General features: G+C 45.7%; 1 protein-coding gene across 3 annotated transcripts in view; it reads right to left on the reverse strand.

The window, feature by feature from the left end:
* Ust (uronyl-2-sulfotransferase) overlaps positions 1 to 16,707 on the reverse strand; it is a 295,264-nt gene extending 278,557 nt beyond the window's left edge. The window contains exon 1 of one of the 3 annotated variants that reach the window (XM_063265960.1): positions 15,861 to 16,697. In XM_063265960.1, the coding sequence (XP_063122030.1) occupies positions 15,861 to 16,058 (198 nt within the window). In that variant the 5' untranslated portion in view covers positions 16,059 to 16,697. 3 annotated transcript variants of the gene reach the window in all.
* Between the last annotated feature and the right edge of the window lie 3,695 nt (positions 16,708 to 20,402).

Consider the following 20,402-nt stretch of genomic DNA (forward strand, 5'->3'; position numbering starts at 1 on the left):
AACTCAAGAGAAAAGGTTGGGGGCATTTAAAAGACCTCTCTGGACTTTCCACGGTGGAATACAACAGGCAGAGAGCTGGGAAAGATGTGACAACCCTCTGAGCTTCCTGTCCCTAATGTGATGGTTAACATTGTTTTAAATCTGTGCTTGATAGAACTATAAAAATGAAACCCCTCTAACTGTAAGCCCCACTTGCCCAAGGACAGATAACTTCCTGGAATGCAGGGGGTTTGGGGGGGGGGGGTGGTAGTTGTTGTTTAAGAACAAGCTCGACTGCACAGGGTAAATGCGGGAAGTTTATAGGCAGGAAGTACATCAGTGTTATTCTTGGCTCTGATTGGTCAAAGGCAGGAAGTACAAAGTCTTGTAGGCTGTGACTTTATAAGCTCCTCCCTCATTCAGCACCATATTCTGAGCTTGAGTCTTGAGTCTGGATCTGCCCAGTATCCATGGTCCTGGCCATTATTTAATAAAGCTTGCTTCAAATTTGGCTCAAAAATTGTAGTAATGGTCTTATTCTCGTCCCGTGAGGTTATTATTTTCTGGAGGCAGCAGACAGATTAGACCATCCACCCAATTTCTAAAGCTGGACCTTCACAGCCGAATGGCCATCTCAGAAGATAGGCACCTTGAGAAGTTCCAAGGCTCTGAGGTGTGCTTTTGGCTTCAAGAACTATCAAAGTGAACTGCTGTGTGAGAAAGGCAGCAAGCATCTTCAGAGACCTCACCTGATAAGTCATAATTTTCTGTGACATCTGGTTCTGGTGGGATGTCGATCTGGGATGAGGAGGGTCTGATGAGACCCAATATACCCTTCCATCGAGGGCATAGAGGGACATCGCACCAGCGACATGGGGTTCATGGTTTGGGTTTGTCTCTTGTCTTTGGTTATCTCTTGTACTTTCTGTGTTCAGTGTTTATTGGTTTTGTTTTGTGGTTTTTGTTTTGTTTTGTTTTGTTTTTTGTTTTTGTTTGTTTTTATATCTCTACCAGCAGCTACTAGTCCCTCTTTTCCTGTCTCTGAACTGTGGGTGCCCACGATTTGCTCTGCTTCTTCTCTGCCTTCTATATACATTCTACCTTCTACATACATTCTCCCTTCTATATACATTCTGCTTCCAACCAATTCTCCAGCAACAATCTAGTATTTCACTGTCCAAGCAGGCTGCAGCAAACTGGCAGAACTGAGGAAATGGACTAATAATTTTAATTAAAACAAACGTTTTTGCCAGACACGGTGGTTGGTGTACACCTTTAATCCCATCACTTGTTAGGCAGAGGCAGGCAGATCTCTGAGTTCAAGGCCAGCCTGGTCTACAGCGTGAGTCCCAGGATAGCCAAGGCTACACAGAGAAACTCTGTCCTGGGGGTTAGACTAAGCATTGGAGAAAACAGACTTATTAACCACAAGGACTTGTTCTCATCCAAGGATGTGAATGACAGACCCCAGGTCACAGAGAAGGTTGGAGTGGATGTTGTCTAACAACCTGGTGATCTTTTTGCTATTCTATGGAGCCAGTCTTCCTGACTCCCCCAAATCCTGGATATTAGGCCTTAATCCTGAGCTCTGTTGCTCAGTGAATAGAACCCATCCTTTTGGAAGAGATCCAATGTCCAGCAATTAAAAAGATTGCATCATCCAGCAGTTGGATCTGTACTGTGCTTATTACAAATCTGTTTCGCAGTCAACAGACTCATTCTTATGCAGAGGTCACACAGGCTTTACAACTTTGCTAAGGAGTTTCTATGTAGCTCTGCCCAAAGCTTTGTTGTGATGATTGTTCTTTTTCCAAACTTTTACTGTGTTTATATATGTAAGAAAAATAAACCCTGAGGTCAGACTCTGGAAGTTTTGACCCAGTGCCTGAAAAGGTAGTATTGATTCTCAAGTTTCATTCTTCACTTCTTGTGGTTCATTTCCCTGTCGGCCCATGAAGCTTAAGGCAGGGTGCAGCAGGGTGGGAGAGTCCCCTGCAAAACAAGGAGTCTGTTCTTTGAAAAAATAAACAAGGTGGACAAACTTTTAGCCAAACTAACCAAAGAGTGAGAAGACCAAAATTAATAAAATTAGAGATGAAATGGGAGAGATCACGGCCCTATCAATGAAATTCAAGAAATCACTGGAACGTACCTAGGCTATGTGTTATAAATCAGCCTGCCCTCAGGGACTCAGCACCAGCAGCTTACAACATCACCCACCATTGCCAGGCCCTGCACATTTCTACTGTCGCAAATTGCGTACTTTCCTTATGCAACATGCACTCACTCTCTGTCCCCCGTTCTGCCTGTCTCTGTCCTTCTATCTCTCTCTCTCTCTCATGTGCCCCATTCTGAGAAGACCTTTCACTCCCTCCTCCCCCAATACCTGCAGTAAATCTCTCAAGTGAGCTCTATCAAATGGTGTGATCTATGCAATATGCCTTGGCCCAGACCTGCCAAGGTACCTTCTGCCGCTTAATACTAACACTATTTCTGACTATCTACCCAAAGGACCCCAAGTGAACCTGTCCCAGACATTAGAACATAATAACTCCAGTGGTTATTTGCAACAGCCAAACTATGGAATCAGCCTAGGTGTTTGTCAGGGAAATATGGTATAAACATACAATGGAAGTTTAAAAAAACATGTGATCATCATCATCATCATCACCATTGTCATCATCATTACTGTGTGTGCACACATGTGTACATGCATGCATGTGTGTGGTTGTGTGCACAAGTGTGTGTGAGTGTCTGTGTGTGTATGTCTGTGTGTATGTGTGTGTGAGTGTATGAGAGAGAAGAGAGACAGAGACAGAGAGAGAGAGAGACAGAGAGAGAGAGAGAGAGAGAGAGAGAGAGTGTGTGTGTGTGTGTGTGTGTGTGTGTGTGTGTGTGTGTGTATGTGTGTGTAGGACAGAGGGCACCTCTATGAACTTGATTCTCATTCTTCACCATGGGTTTCAGGGATCAAACACAGGTTGATAGGCCTGGATTGTAAGCACTTTTATCCACTGAGCTATCTCACTCACCCTCACCATTAAATATTTTTCAGCTATAAAGAAAAACTAGAGACAATCATATGATATTAATTAAGGCAGATTGAGGAAAGCACACAAACATTGCATGATTTCCTCTCACTTGCACTTCATGGACTTCACACACAGAAACATAAAGTCACACATGTCTGCATGACACGGAAATAGAAGCGAAATTCTCGGCGGGGAACAAAGAAAATTAAAAAGCAGGCAGGGAGGGGTGAGAAGAGGGGCAGGATATATCAAAGTCCACCGCACAGTCTGTATGGAAATGTCTTTACGTAGTCCAAGTACCATGTTTGATGGATACACACCAATGGAGAGAAAAAAATCAAATATTTTAAAATTCTCAAAAAAAGACCCTTCTGCTTTTTAAATCACTGTCATTAGATGACTTATCTCTATGAAGGTGTGGTTTTAAGATTACAAGAGGCCTTAGAAAGTAGCAACTCCACAGAAAAGAAACTGCCCTCTGGAGTGCCATTAAATACTACCAACAGGGCATTCTAGAATCCTGAAACTCTACTCTTCTTCCTTCTTCTCCTGGCCACGGGAACACATCCTCAGATTGACAGTCAACCCCATGAGTCAACAGTCTGAGGAAAACCATGGATCTAATCAAACTTCTAGCTTTAGAGACAAAGACTGTCAAAGCTGGGGAAACCCATACTGTCACCACACCTGTTACTCCCCTTCCAAACTGTGGCCCAGGACCCCTCCACGTAAATGCTTCCTTCAGATTATACAAGAAAGGTTACCATACACAGTAGTCCCTGAAGCAAAACAGGACCTTCTGTGCTAGACTAACAAGGTCTTGGGTTTTTTAAGACTCCACAGCAATTAACTTTCTACTAAATTATTGGAAAACAGGCATTTGCTTTCAGATGCCCAAGGTCATGGGGATAAGCCGTAGCTCTCACTTCTACCGGAGATCGAGACAATTGGAAACAGAAGTAGATTCACCCCCACACTTGGTCAGGACCCCCTCCTCTCCTGTGGTGCACTGCTCTGGCCCGAAGCGCAAACAATGGCAGTTAGGAGCAGAAAGTGGCCATGCTGCTTTGTGGCTCTTCCACAAGAGGAGGAGGGTGAGGATCAGTCACAGTGTGGGCTTGGTACCATGACTGGTTCCAGAAGGACCTAAGTTGTTGATCACTGGAATAACTTAGAACAACCAACTTCCGAGCGTGTTCCTTACAGTGCTATATTATCTTGTAAATGCAGGGGACAAGGGAAAGAGAGAAACCCAAAACAGAGCAGCGTCTTCTGTGGGAAGAATGTGTTCCTAATTAATCTCAAAAATAAAGAGAAACAAGTTTTACCAAAGGATGTGTCTCCCCAGCCCTCCTCCGCCACCAGGTTTGGAGGTGAGGTATTTCAAGAGATTGGACCCTCGAAAGCAGCAACCCTTTTGGGAGACTCAAATGACCCTTTCGCAGAGACAGAGCTATTTACTTATATTACAATTCACGACAGTAGCAAAATTACAGTTAGGAAGGAACAACCAAAATAATTGGGCCAGCACAAGAGGAACTGCATTCACAGCATGAGGAAGGTAGAGAGCCACTGTTCTAAAGGCTCACACATGGTAGACAAGAATTTTACCGCTGAGCTATATTCCCAACCACGCCCTCCTCCCCCCATTTTTTCTTTTTTTTTCCAGAACATCCTCTCTTAAACAGAAAAGAGGGTAAGAGCGGGGAAGGTGTGTGTGTGTGTGTGTGTGTGTGTGTGTGTGTGTGTGTGTGTGTGTGATCAACAGGGCAAATACCTAGAACCTGTCCACCGCCAACAAGCCTTTGTCGATCTAAGGGTGACAGGGTAAGCCAAAAAACACATGGGTTAGGTAACTTCACATCTCTGGGTTACTATGGTTTCTGTATTGACAGCCAAGTCATAAAGGAATTTGCATACTTCCCACTCTATGGGTGTGTTTCTGTGAGCGTCACACACTTACGTGTGTGCTCAAAGGTGAGAAAGCAGGCATTTGCAGAGCTGAATGCCAAGCAGTGGCATAAAACAACAGCTCTTAAAAACTAACGTATAGGTATGTTTTGCCTGCATCTACCTCTGTGCACCATGTAAGGGCCTAAAACGGCCATTATTAATCCCACCGCGCGGTTCAAAGCACCTAAGGGCCAAAGAATTAAAATGGAAATGAGAAAAAGAACAAAAAAAAAAAAAAAAAAAAAAAACCTGCTCAAGTTTTGATAGAGCTGTGACTCCTCTCTATCCAAAGCCTCCTTCTTTCTGAACATGATGTTTCTGACACTCTATGACGAATATTGTTCAAATAGCTGAACATAGGAAATGACTTATCTCAAAATACTTGTGTTTTTCTCTTCACTAAAGGTCATAAAAGTCATCCTTACTGAACTAGGAAAAAAAAATCAGTGGTATTCCATAGAAACAGCACAGTTGACTACGATCTGCTCCTTAGAACCTCTGTCGGGGCTGAAGATGTGAATCAGTGGCAGACACAGACTTAGCGCACACAAACCCCGGGTTCGATCCCTAGAACGAACCAGACAAACACAGCACGAAGCCCAAAAGCCACTTATCCGGCAGGTGACATAAGAACCACTGCGCCACACAGCCCCAACTTAAAGCAGCCTCAAGTGGTTTGGTGTGTTGGGCTCTACGTTTATTCCAGCCATTGTTTGGTTCTTGGGTAAAATTTGCAGTCGCCATTTCTGGAGTCACAGCATCGTGCAGCCATCTTTAAAAAGAAACAAAAAAACATGAAGCCGTACTTGAAATGTAACAACCAATTTTATAGAGATAGCTGAGGACAAAGGAAGTCTCTGACCTAGAAAGAGAAACAAGACACTAACTAGCAAACTCTCAAAAGAAAAAAAGAAAAAGGTCTGGGCTTCAGGAATATTACAACAAGCAAGAAGCCTGCATTCCAGCTGGACACAGCTAACGCTGTGAATTAATCTCAGGTATTAATTCCGTGGAGCTCTAAAAACCCCCAGAGGTTGGAGTCACACAATTATCCCTGTGCACATAAGAAAACGTTTATTGAGCTGTCATACTGATTTTATATTACTTACTGCGCTGGCTTCAAATGGCAAGGAATAAAAAATAAGATGAAGACATCAGTGGAGCTGCCTTTCCCATCCCCTCCTCAGAATCTATGCTGAGTATTGGGAGCCAATAAAGCAGGGTTTACAGTGTGAGCGGAGGGCACTCAACATAGCAAGTGTATTAAAGCCAACAGCTCTGTGTCGGTCTGAATAGGAATGGTCCCCATAGACTCCTGTGTTTGAATGCCTATCCCTAGGGAGTGGCCCTGTTAGGAGGCATGGCCTTGTTGGAGTAGGCGTGACCTTGTTAGAGAAAGTGTGTCAATGCAGAGTTGGGCTTTGAAATGCTCAAGCTATGCCCAGTATAGTACACAGTCTCTCCAGGATGCCTTCAGATCAAGATGTTGAACTCACAACATCTCCAGCACCATATCTGCCTGCAGGCCTCCATGCCTCCCACCATGATGATAATGGACTGAACCTTTGAAACTGTAAGCCAGCCCCAATTAAATGTTTTCCTTCATAAGAGGTGCTTTGGTTATGGTGCCTCTTCACAGCAGTACAACCCTACGCCAAGCTCTTTCCTGGGAGCCCAAACAGAGCACCAAGGGAAGGCGTGAGAAGGGAAACAGGAAGTCCTGACCTCACCCCACCTTCCAGGAGATTGATCACAACACAAGGCAGCAGGTGAGACATGCTAATTCTTCAGAAAAGACAGTGGAAGAAAAACTAACAGGAGGTCAGAGATGCTCGCCGGAGAGCTCAGCTTCCTAAGTAGCCAGCATAGAGGCATCAGAGATGGAAAGGCGGAAAGTGATAAAAGAAAGGTGATTCAGTGGCTACCAATGAGCTTCCTAAGTAGCCAGCATAGAGGCATCAGAGATGGAAAGGCGGAAAGTGATAAAAGAAAGGTGATTCAGTGGCTACCAATGGGAAGTAACAGGCTACCAGTGTAAAACCTGACAGACCAAGAAGTGCCAAATAGCTGTACCTTGTCGTCTTATTTAGGATTCCATTGCTGTGAAGAGACACCATGACCATGGCAACTCTCACAAAGGCAAACATTTAACCGAGTTACAGTTCAGAAGTTTAGTCCATCATCATCATGGTGGGAAGCATAGCGGTGTGCAGGTAGATGTGGTGCCGAAGGGTAAGTCAGGAAGAGAGACACTGGGCCTGGCTTGAGCATTGGAAACTTCAAAGGCCACCACCAGGGACACACTTCCTCCAACAAGGCCACACCTCCTAATAGCGCCACTCTGTATGAGCCTTTGGGGTCATTTTCATTCAGACCATCACACTTGTCTTCCAAAGATCCCATATGATTTGCCTCACATTTCCCTTATTAAGTGTTTAGGTTCGTTTATAAGATAACAGATTCCATTGTGACATCGTCATACCTTCCTCGCATTTGCCGCCTCCGTGCCTTTAGTCCTTTTGCAAGCACCCTCCCCCAACAAACACCCTGCCTCCTACTGTTGTTACACAAACACTTAGACATTAGTCCTGCGCGTGAGGGAAAAGTATTCTGTTCTATCCCTGCTCCCATCAAATATGGCTGTTATAAACCACACAGATTGCAGTTCTGATAAACAACACTGAAGTATACGTCTAAACCTTCTTCTAGTGATTGACATGTTCAAAAACTAGTAAAAAATTGTTTTAAACTTCTACAAAATTAACAATGCTTCCTAAAAAACGATCATGATCTTTCAGCAGACAGAAGCATGTATAGGAAATGTGGTTGGTATGAATTTACCCTACACATCACTGCACTAGGTATGCAAAATAAATGACTGCATGTGAATCCTAGTTTTCCAAAAATGCTGCGTATTTCCTTGATAGCTTCATGGGATGCTTTAGAAAGGAACATAATGTACCAAAGCTTTTATCCTGCCGAGCTCATCAGCTCCATTCAACTGAACATATATGAAGACAAACTACATCCATTGTACACAGTCTGCTTTCACACTCCTCGTGCAAGACAACAGTATCCTTTGTGACATCTCTAAAGTAGCCAAGTGGTAACCGTACATGAGTTATCACATATCTTGTACATATGCATATGGTATACATGTGTGTATGTGTATTCACATGTATGTGTACACTGTGAGGGTGAACATATATGTGTGCGTGTAGAGGCCTGAAGGTTAAGCATCTCCCTGAATCATGTTATATTTTGTTTACTTAGGTAATATCTCTCGATGAACCCAGAGCTCACAGCCCTGGGATTCCTGCCCCTTACTCTGAGTGTTGGGATTGCAGGTGACCATAATGCCTGCCCAGCTTTTCCATAAGTTTCCAATGAGCCAGCAGTTTTCAACCTGTGGCCTGAGACCTCTTTGGAGTCGTATATCAGACAGCCTGTATAGAAGATATTTATACTACAATTCATAATGATAGCAAAGTTACAGTTATGAAGTAGCAACAAAGATAATTTTGTCACTATAAACATGGAGAATGGTGTTAAGTCAAAGCCTTAGGATAGTTGAGGACCACTGGGCCATCTCCGGCTCAAGTTAGCATATACTCAGACTGAAGTGCAGATAATCAGTGTTTATTACTCATAATGATCTATCACTAGAAACCAGTACTCTGAGGTTCTTTTAAAAAGGCCCATGTTTTAACAGTCAATTGTTAGGATTTTATTTGGGTTGTCTGTCTATCGGTACACTACACTTAACACTTTGGAAACAGCCACTATAGAAAACTAACTCGTTCCTCCTTGGAAAGGGTGGCACAGAGAATGTATCAGAAACATTGTATTTAAATCAGCCTTATTCTTCCCAACCCCAAATTGAGAGCAAACTCTCTGTGTTAAGAGTCTAGTATCCAAAATGCATAAATACTTACAACTGAAAAGCAAAAAAGAAAAAAAAATGAAGTTGCAAAAGTAGTGAATAGATTCTTGTCAAAAAAAAAAATGCCCAAGAAACTTGGGAAAGCATCCAGCATCCAGTAAGCACTAGGAAAATACAAAATACAACCACAGTGGTACACTACTTCATACTGGCGAGACAGGGCAACAATTTTTTTTAATGGAAAAATAAGTGTTGGTGAGGATGTTGGGAAACTGGATCTATACATCACCAGTGGGGCCATGAAGTAACACAGCCACTGTGGAAATTCCTCAGTGGTTAAATACAGAGTTACCATGGGACCTAGCAATTATACTCTTAAGTACACACTCAAAAGGATGGAAAAAACAGTATTCTAGAGGGTAACAGTGTCTGAGTAGCCAAAAGGCGGAAGCAACCTCAACATTCATTAATAAGTGAATGGATACACAAAATAGGATCCTATGTATAAAATGACATGGAAATGCTCTACAACTTTTGAAACCCAGCTATGAGACTGTGTATATGCTGTAATATAGATGAGCCTGGTAAACGTTATGCCTGGTAAAAAGGACCAATCACAAAGGACTACATATTATATAATTCCATTTCTAAGAAAAGGGCCAACAGATAAAGGAAGACCAGTGGTTGCTTGCAGCTGGGGCAATGGGGTGATAAAAGCTAGGCACCCTTCCCTGTGGTGATAAAGATACTCATAAAGTAGTTGTGGTGACTACACACATCCGAAGAATACAGAAGATGGTTAGCTGAAGCTGAGAACTGTTAACGATTTTAAACATCTTTTAGTGGGTGAAATTCTAAGACTCATGAATCATATCTCAGTAAGTGTCAGAACCTGAATCGGACATCATTTGGAACTGTCCTGCTGAACAGTGACTGCATTTTGCTGATGTTTGCAAGTAAGAATTCCCAATCATGTTACTCATTCTACCCTATCTCTAATAAACAAAATGGTCTACGTCACTGTTGGCTTAAAAATGAACTTCTATAACACAAGAAATATGGGCAAGACAATGTTTATTCATGATTGCTGCATTAAAAAAAAGCCAAACAACTAATAATTCTAAAGGCTGTAATTTATCAAATGAGGTGCCCTTTCCCTGTCTATCACCAGATGCCATTGGTACAGCTGCAGGGAAAACGGTTTCCCCTCCTTAAGCACCCCTCTGTCAGGCAACAGATACTGTTTCTCTCCCGAATTTAAAAAGAAAAAGAAAAAGAAAAAGTCTAGCTTCATTATTTCTACTTTCTCCTCTACAAAACCAACTAGTGTCTTAAGCCTAGATAGATGTCAGGCAATGTGAAGAAAGACAGTATCTAGAGAATCCATATTTGTGTGTGTTTTGAAACAATTCAGACTGAGACTAGCCTACATTAAGAACAGTTTAACCAGGCAGAATGCTTCCCACCATCCACGCTCTGTGTTTACAGAACAGGCTGCCACAGTTTGATGCCTTTTCCCGTCTTCCTTCTAATACAGTGCTTCTGTGTCCCCAACCCACCCTCTGAGATGAGTGTGCAGCTATAAACAAGAATCTCATTTTTCCATGTCAACAATTTCTATTGATAACCTCATATTTTATGCATTCGTTCCCAGTTGACTGTGTACAGCCCCAAGTATGGTATTTAAGCCATGTGCGATAGCAGAAGAGAAACAGAATTAGGTTTTGAAGGCTTAGAGAAACTGTTTCGGTAACAGATCGGGACCTCTATTTTCACATGTTCCTTTACATTTATTTTAAAAGTGAGGAACTTCAAAATTCAGTAAAATTAAATTACATCTTTTTTTTTCCTGACTCTAAATTCCCAGGCTCGTATATAATCCATGTAGAAGTTGGCAATTCTGAGAAAAAGCATTATGTCTCCATTTAAAATGCTATAAATTAGAAATGGGAAGGGAAGCCTATCTACTGAAGATCAATCCAACAAATTTAGCTCTCATAAAGGCTAAATCACATCTCCAAGGCTTGATGATAAATCTTTAGCGTCTGCCAGTTATACAAGATCGGTAGTGAACCATCTGGCTCGTTCTGTTTATATCAATCTAAATAATGTGTGTCCAAGTTTTTGATATTTCCACAGCTCAAACGTAATGAGACTACTGCCAAGGAGACTGCATCATATCCTGATTCCGGGGGGCGGGGGGAGGGAGTCATTTTTGTTTTCTATAGAAAAACCTAAGCTTAAATGCAGAAGTGGGGTGAGCTGTGTGTGGTGGCACAGGCCTTTAATACCAGCATTCGGGAGGCAGAGGCAGGTGGAGCTCTGTGAGTTCAAGGCCAGCCTGGTTTACATAGTGAGTTCCAGGACAGCCAAAGCTACAAAGTGAGCCCCCCATCTCAAAAGAAGAAAAAAAGAAAGAAAGACTTTCAGGTTGCCAAAGCCACACAATGGTCAAAGGCATTTGCTGCTCGACCCTGGAATCTGAGTTCATTCCTAAGAACCATATAAAGGCAGGACTGACTTACAGAGTTGTCCTCTAGTCTCCGTGGCACCTACAGGTATGGACGCAGGCGTGCACACACGTTAAAAACCTTTCCGCTGAGTTAGAAGAATATGAGCTCTTGTCCTTAAGTAGTGCATTTGCTGCACTTTACCCCACTAATTCCCCTCCCCCAACTTCTTTCCTCTTTCAAATTTACTGCAGCAGAAAGTTCACTTTAGAAGAACAAGACTAGAGAACTTGCTGACCGGGAGAAGTCCAGACAGGAGCCTAGCATAATCACCTCCAGAGAGGCTCAGGTCCTACAACTGACGGAAGCCTTAGGTGGAGCTCGGGGAATCCTGCTAAAGAAGGGAAGGAAGGATTGTAGGAGGCAGAGGTGTGAAGGACACCACAAGAAAGCCCATCAACCAGCCTGGACTCATGGGGGCTCACTGAGACTGAGTGATGGTCAGGGAACCTTCATGGGTCTAACTGAGGCCCTCTGCATATGCTATAGTTGTGTAGCTTGGTGTTTTTGTGGGACTCCTAACAGAGGGAGCAAGAGCTGTTTCTGAAACTTTTGCCCTTTCCTCCTACTGGGTTGTCTTACCCAGTCTTGATATGGGGGGGGCATGTGCCTAGTCTTATTGCAACTTGATATCCCTAGGAGGCCTGCCATCTGCCCAAGGGAATGGAGGAAGAATGGATGAGGAGAGGAGAAAGACTTGGAGGAGAGGAGGAAGGGGAAACTGCAGTCAGGATATAATACATGAGAGAATAAATTAATAAAAAAGGAGGAGGGGGAGAAGAGCAGTAGCAGCAGGACCACAACCAGCAGCAGCAGCAGCAGCAGCAGCAGCAGCAGCAGCAGCAGCAGCAGCAGCAGCAGCAGCAGCAAAAACAACACCCTCTGTCTTCTTCCCAAAGCGGCTGGAAGAATCCTTTGACCCTGTTTCCTCATTGCACTGAAGGGAAAGCACCCTGTCTCCTGTCTCTTCCCTCCCCACACCCTGCTCTCTGGCTGCCCCACTTTGCCCACCCCCTCCATGCTTCTCATAATCTCAAGAAGTCTGAAGCCAGGTGAGACTGCAGCTGTTAGCTGCTTCTCCCCTCCACTCTGAAACAATGGGCCAGAAGCGGCAGAGCAATTGCATTTGTATCACTTGAAATTAAAAATGAAACCACGGTTATGACCTTGAAACATCTTTATAAATCCGTTCCCCTCCCACCTCCCTTCCTCTCAGATAACCTCAATGGCTTCTGAAAGCAATGGTTTACTGCAGAACAAGAGGCTTTCAGGCCTCACCCAGCCATGGTAAGATCACCTGAAGTCTTGCTAAGGTGAAGCTCGCCGTGCCCAGGCTGAGGCTCATTCAGGACGTCTAGAAGGAGTCCTGAGAATCTGAATATGTAACAAATTCCCAAGGGATGTTGATGTTGCAGGTCCATTGACCCACACTTAGAACCAGAAGCCTATGCACGGAACTGTTAGGGGAAAGACTGGAGAACTACAGATCCACTGTCCCTCACCTCTGGCTGCCGTGCTGTCTGTGAGGGATCAGTTTTGATCCGAGGTGGTATGACAGCCATTAATGGTATCGCTGTATGAATGTGAAATGTTCCCAAAGGCTCATGTATTTGAACATCTCCAGCTGAGGATGCTTTGGGGGGAGGTTGTAAAAACCCTTGGCCATGGGGCCTAGCTGGCAAAACCAAGCAACAAGGGGCAGGCCTTTGAAGAATGATAGCCAGGCCTTACTTCTGGTTCCCGGAACACTTGATGAGCCTCCCCCTACAACCAACTGAAACGGTGAACTGAAGATCAAGTCCAGCTCCCCCCAGCGGCTTGTGTCGAATACTTTGTTGCAGTGATAAGAAACATGAGTGAGTAAATAAATAAGAAGGTAAAGTCTGAACAGACCAGTTGCTTCAAGTGTTCCCTTCTCTGCAGGCCTCACAGGGAATTCAGAGTTAAAGAATCAAGAAAGGGAAAGCGAAATTGTACGTACAGACCTGAAGATCATTGAGCCAATCAGCTGGTGAGAATCCCCAGCTCCTGTCCTCATATTTGTATTTTCTCTCTTGAGCCGCCCAGGATGCCTTTCACTGGGCACTGGAATCAGACGGCTATGGACGTAGCACCTGCTTTACTCTCTACCCACCCATCTCAAGCAGCTTCACTGCCAAGTCTTATTTTGGCTCACAATTTTGGAGTTACTGATCCATGACTGACTGATGCCCATTGCGTTGGGCCTGTGGTGACCTAGTATATCATGCAGGGAGCGTACAATGAAGGAGACTTTTCCACATCCTGCTCGGACACCGAAAGAGGAAGAGACAACCCTCTTGGAGGGCACACCACTCCCCAGTGACCTGGCCTAAAACATTCCCATTAGGTTCCGACTCTTAACGTCTCCACTAGCTTTCAATAGCACGTTAACCTGAGCAATGGCGGCCAAGTAACTCTCAAACAGGAAATGTAATGATGACCCAAATATCCAAAAGTATCTTCTGCAAAGAACGTGTTTAATATATTATCTTGATCTAGAAATACTGAACATTTTTACATTTGAGAAAAAAAATAGGATTTTTAACTCACAATCTATCCTGTGTGGTTATGCTCTAAAATACAAAATGTAGAGAAGAATGGTTGGCCAGCAAGTCTAAAAATAGCTTGCTTGGGCTGATATAGTTAAGAACATACTTTATTAGGTCTCACCTAATAAAGCAGAGAATGAACAGGTGACTACCATACACACCAAACTTTCCTGATGCTACCTTTCAAACGCCCTGGCTCCTCACCCAGGCCTGGGTTTCCTTTTTCACACAAAGGGTAACAGAACCGCAAAACTGTAAGAGCTGGGTTCAGGTTTGAGGGGAAAAGGTTCAAACCCTAATTACACAGAGAAGAGCCAAAGCTGTTAAGTTTGAGCAACCGTGCTCAAAGCAAAGCACTCCTGGGAAAACATGGGGCCTTCCAGCCCCATACAACATAGGAGGAAGCTCTGCACCCTGGACCGCCACACTTAACTTAAAAGAGCTTTTGGTGGTGGGTGGTGCACAACAGATTCTATGGAAGAGTAGCCCTGAGCTTCAGTGCTGACCAACAGGAGTGGACACTAGTTCCTGATAGTGAAGATGAAATGACCAAGAGCAAGAGCGGGCGTCTGAAAGCAGGAAGGAAGGTTCAAGGTTCCAAAACGTAGAACAGAGAATGAAGAGGTTACTCTCACCAATAAAAAGGGCTATTAACCTAAAACCATAAAGCCGGATGCTGAGAATTACGCTTCAGAAATCTGACAAAGGCAATATTTTCTCTTTAATCTTCCACAGAGGTTCCTGTGAAATCACAGTGCCCCCAATGTTTTACCTGAAATGAAATTTTAACTTTAAAAAAAAAAAAAATCCCAGCTTCTGTCCGAGGAAGCAATACGATTTTATCAGCTTACACCACTCCCAAACACTTTATTGGTGTGGTTTTTTGTGGCTTTCTTGGTTCTTTTCCTTCCAAACAGGCCTGCTGTTACTAGATGTGTGGCTTCTGTGAGGAAAGGGACCTTTGAGGTAACTGTGAGTCGCCAGTTTGGCCCATTCTTGTCCCAGCACTTTGATGAACCTGAACTGACTCTGGGCCTGCAGATGGCCACTGTAGCTTCTTCCACTCAGATTTACCACCTCAGAGACAACCTCTGCACGACCTCTTCTGGCCACAGAAGTCAAGGTATTTACATCCTCCCTTAGCCAAGGCTTATGAGCCAGCATCATCCCAGGGACCTGGGCGAGTGCAGGCCAAACCTTGGCACTCAGAATCATGGATGAGAGAGGAGGGAGGTAACACCTCACTGAAATCTGTTTTCTTGGGTTCCGACCTCTTCCTTATTCAGCCACGAACCAAGAAGAAAAAAAGTTGACCTGAGACACATACATGGTGGAAGTTCGACAGGTCACAGAAGGCGACACAGCTGACTGGCACCTAAAGACAGCACCAATTTCTCCTGCACTCTCGCTGCAGTCCGCGGGGTGCGCAGGTGCTGCCAAGGAACAAACCAACCTAAGGATGGAATCACCTGGGCCAACTCACAAAAGGGGAACCCACCGGATAGAATAGCTAAAAGTGACTGGGAAACGGGGCTAAACCAACCCACACAACTCAGAAAGCCAGACGGGACAGGATCGTAAGTCTTTAACCACATCACAGAGACTGTCCACGCACCGCCAGGCCAGAGTACACACAAACACTCATAAACATGCTCCTGTCTACTCTGCCCCAGTTGGAGTGGCGATATGGGGACGGGTACGAGACCTCAGGACTTGGGACACCTGCCCGGCGCCCCGCGGCGCCTGCGGACTGCCTGGAGTGCAGTAGGGAGCAGGCGCTCCCAGCTGCCGCACGCAGGGATGGACGCTGGTTGGCATCCCACCTGGGGAGTCTCAGGGACCGTGGTGGCCGTGACAGCTTTAGAGATTTCCCCACTTATCATCCTTTCCCCGGGTGCCCAACTTTGCGGGGTCCGGCGCAGTCCTTTCTTACCCAAATACTGCCGCAGGTCGAGTAGAAAACGAGGGGGTCCCCCGCTGAGCTGGTAGAAAAGGGAGCCCAGGCAGAAGACCAGCAGCGTAGCCATGCAGAAACCGTAGTCCCGGAGGGAGAAGCGCAGGAAAGGCAGCAGCGGGATCCGGCGCTTGCAGCTGCCCAGGCACGGAGGGGCGCCCCCCACAGGGGCCCCATGGGGCCAGGGATCCGCGCCGCCGCCGGGATGCTGCTGCTGCTTCTTCTTCATCGCCCGCTCCGCCGCCTCGCACAGCCCGCCCGGGCCAGGAAGAGGTCACCCATCCGCCGCCAGCCGGAGCGCCTGGCCGGCCGTCTGCACATGGAGAGGGACGCACTGTGGGCAGCCGAGTGGGGGCGGGGAGGGGCCGAAGTTGCCGGGCTCAGGGTACTCTGCTCATCTTGGTCCCCACCGCTCGCTGCGGCCCCAAAGGGCCCAAGATGTTCCGGGCCCCGCCGTAGAGGGTAGCGATTGCAACCCACGCCCGGTCGCGCGTCCCACTAGCAGCCCCGTGTCCCGTGGCAGCCCTGCGCCCCAAGTCCCGCCGCGCCCCGGGCTCGCTCCCGGCTCGCCTCCAGCGCCAGCGTGGACCCCCCGGGCTTTGTGTGGGTCGCGGGCGGCGTGTTTGGTCCCGGATCAGGCTCGGCTAGCTCAAGGCAGGGAGGATCAGGAGGCGGACACCACCCTCTCGCTCCACCTCCTTGACAGGGGCTTCCCTTCCCTTCCCTCCTCGCCTCTCCTCCTCTCCTCTTTCTCTCCGGCTCAAGGCGGCCGGCTCTCCTCCCTCCCCACACTCCCCTCCCTCTCCACCCCGGGTCTCGACGCTGGACTCGGTGTCACGTTACGGCTTCTGCTGGGGCGGGCAGGGAGGGAGGAGGGGGCCGAGGATCAGCAACAAGGAAGAAAGTTTCTGGGTGTGTGGTTTGTCGTCTCCCCCACCCCCGCCTCCCCCTCCGTTCTCTACAATCCGGTCTCGGTTCCTGCGCTACCAGCGACCTCTTGGGGCCCCGCTGACTTCGCTCTCATAAACAGTCGCCGAGTTGGAGGATTTGACTACGTTTGTCTTTTCATTTTGAGAACTTGATTCTCTTTCTATATCCCAAGCGACCCATCTACCAAAGGCCGATACAGTGTGCTGGGATATGGGTTCAACACCTAGCCCGGACGATAAAAAGGCAATAGGTAGGTTTTTTAATGAAACACGCCGGTCAGGGCCAGGCGGGTAGCGCCTGCACGCCCCTGGCTGAGAATCAGAGGGCGCTTTTTTCTTGCCCTCCCTGGTCCTACAAGCACTCCACTGGAAACAGGGGTACTAAGCTGACTCCAGGAAGTCCTTATAGCAGATAGAAAAAGTGGATGCTCTGTGCACTCAGGTACCTGTTTCACTATCTCTCTTCCCACCGCTAGGAAGTTTCTAGAACTTAAGCTTCTCAGACACCTATGGAGAACGGAACTGGTGATACTTGACAGTGCTGCTCTATCAGGCACACTTAGTCGTTTTTTGTTTTGTATTTTACTAATCACCAGCTACAGAAGTAATATGGCCAGAGAGTTACATTGTGTTTCCAGTGTCCTAGATTGTTTTTCTGTGACTTTAATAAACACCATTGGCCCAAAATAACATGGAGAAGAAAAGGATTTGTTTGGCTAACCAGTTACAGTCCATTATGGAAGGAAGCCGAGGCAGGAGGAACCTACAAGCAGGAACTGGAGCAGAAACTATGGAGTAATGTGCTTACCCGCGGCTTCCAGGTTCACCTTACTGCTGTCTTTCTTACACATCCCAGGCCCACCTGCTTAGGAATAGTTCAGCCAGCTGTGGGCTGGCCTTCCTACATCAACTAGCAATCACGAAAATGCTCCCCGGGTATGAGCAAAGACCAATCTGTTGGAGACAGTTCCTCAATAAGGTTTTTCTTTTCCAGCTGCGCGTTAAGTCGCCAACAAACATGACATTTAGTGACATAAGAAGGTAGGATGGTGAACAAGACAGATATATTAACCACTGCAAATCTGGCACTGGCCAGATTTCTTCATGGTTTCCCTGCAATTAGCAAAAAAGACCATTTAGCTGGGGCCACGTGATTCTGTTACCTCTCATCTCTGATCCCCAACTCATTCTAAATATTCCAGTAATCAGGAGATGGGGGACAGGTCGGTTAAGAGCCTCGTAACTCCAGGACTGTCTTCCTGAAAACTTTTAAAACCTTGTCCCTCCAGAGATTACTCCACAGAAAATTGAGGAATGGGACGCTGGGAGTAAGAATTCAAACTGAAGGGCAGAACGCAAGCTGGTTAGTTTTAAATGTCACAGTCACAACCTAGAATCGCTGGAAAGAACCTCAATTAAAGAATTGCCTAGTTGGGGATTTAGCTCAGTGGTAGAGCGCTTGCCTAGCAAGCGCAAGGCCCTGGGTTCGGTCCCCAGCTCCGAAAAAATAGAAAAAAAAAAAAAAAAGAATTGCCTAGGGCTGCAGAGATGGCTCAGCGGTTAAGAGCACTGACTGCTTCCAGAGGTCCTGAGTTCAAATCCCAGCAACCACATGGTGGCTCACAACCATCTGTAATGGGATCTGATGCCCTCTTCTGGTGTGCCTGAAGACAGCAACAGTGTACGCATATACATTAAATAAACAAACAAAACAAAAACAATTATTAAAAAAAAAAAGAATTGCCTAGACTGGATTAGTTGTCTGTTATAATGTAGGAGTGTCCAGCCCACTGTGGGGGAACCACACTGTTCCCTGGGAAGATGATTCTGAACTGTATAAAGGAGCTCGTTAAGCATGAGCCCACAAACAACATTCTGTTTTCCACAGGTCCTTGCCACACTTCTTTGGCTGTGAAGTGAGGCCGCTGGTCTTACGGAATAGCAAACAGGCCTGCCTTCCAGTTCCTGTCTTGAGTTCCTTCAGTGAGGAAATGTGATTTGATATTGTAAGCCAGATAACCCCTCTCTCCCTAAGGTTGCTTGTGGTCAAGTTATTTCTCAGAACAACGGGAACTCCTGCTGAACAGATGTGGCTTACCCACGACCTAAATTAGGAACTTCCGTTCACAAGCTAGGACATAAGGGAAGACAACGTGAACCACAAGCCAGAGAGTTATGAGGTGGGCAGCACCACACACGGCTACACTCTCAAAGAGTCGCTACTGCATGGGAACAAGCTGTCCCTATCCTGAATTCTCCTGGCCACTTTCTAAGGTCTAGGTATGCTGTTTGGGATGCCAACGAGCAAAGAGCCCTTTGCTTGTCACGAGAACTCCTAAGTGGGGTGCTAATGGCCTGCTTCACATTTACTCCATGAAAGGGAGATTTATCTGGATTAATGTGTACACTTTAGAGATGTGACTGTCCCTTAGAGAATTAAGTCCATCAGTCATTGCTCATTAGTGTGAATTACTTCCCTCAGTACAACGAGCGGCCCAGAATAGACTCCCAATTAATAATTGCCGAGTTGATAAAGACAGGCCAAGGGATGGGAGTTGCCAGGCAATCTTCCTAATGTTTTAGAGACCTCCTCTGACCATCTGGTCCTGAGGCAGAGCCTGCAGTTTGAGCAACCATTCCATGAAAGAATGTGCGTTGAGGCCCTCTGGGTTTGTGATCCCACTCCTGGTTTCTGGAGCCAGCAGCTGTCAACATTCCATGGGGGAAAGGCCCACTTGCTCTAGGCAATCTGACTGGGAAGGAGACACGTTGGAGAAAATAAGTGAATGTAGAAATTTAAAAAAGCAAAAAAAAAACAAAAAAAAAAAAACAAACAAACAAACAAAAAAAAACAGCAGTGGAGGTGGAGTCCAGCAAGGTAGCTTAGTGGTCGAGCCCTTGTTCTCATTCACACAATGCCATGGGTTCCATTGGCAGATCATAAGACAGACTGGGGAAATAGGGCTTGAGACAAGGTGCTGAAGTCATTGGGACATTATCCTTGGTAAACATTGGCCTCACAGAATGAATTAGCTCCTGTGAGTTGTATAAGAATGAATCTGAGCCCCGATACTCTCTGTCTTCCTTTCTCTTCATGGAATCTCTCCTACCTTGATACCTGATGAGGTCCAGTCAAGAAGGGCCTGAACCGGGGCTGGGGATTTAGCTCAGTGGTAGAGCGCTTACCTAGGAAGCGCAAGGCCCTGGTTTCGGTCCCCAGCTCCGAAAAAAAAAACCAAAAAAAAAAAAAAAAGAAGGGCCTGAACCAATGGAACAACCTCATCTTAGTAAACTAAATGAATCCCTTTTCTTTGTATCCAACCTTGGATACAAAGTTCTTGGATATATAGTTCTTTCCAGTAAACAAACTAATTCAAAAAGAATTTATCGGAATTCTTGATTCTATTTTATTCAAATGAACGCTGCAGAGAAAACAATATTCACACCAGCTAGATAGGCATGAGTTAGAGGTTTTCGGGAATAAACCACATGCTCAAAGAACTATCATTAAGTGTTGACATGATTTCCTATCCTGGCATCCACACTGCAAGTCTAGTTGTTACAATGTAATGTTGACTTCCTGTCTCTAAGA

This window comes from Rattus norvegicus, chromosome 1 (genome assembly GCF_036323735.1).
Source record: "Rattus norvegicus strain BN/NHsdMcwi chromosome 1, GRCr8, whole genome shotgun sequence".
Taxonomy (NCBI): domain Eukaryota; kingdom Metazoa; phylum Chordata; class Mammalia; order Rodentia; family Muridae; genus Rattus; species Rattus norvegicus.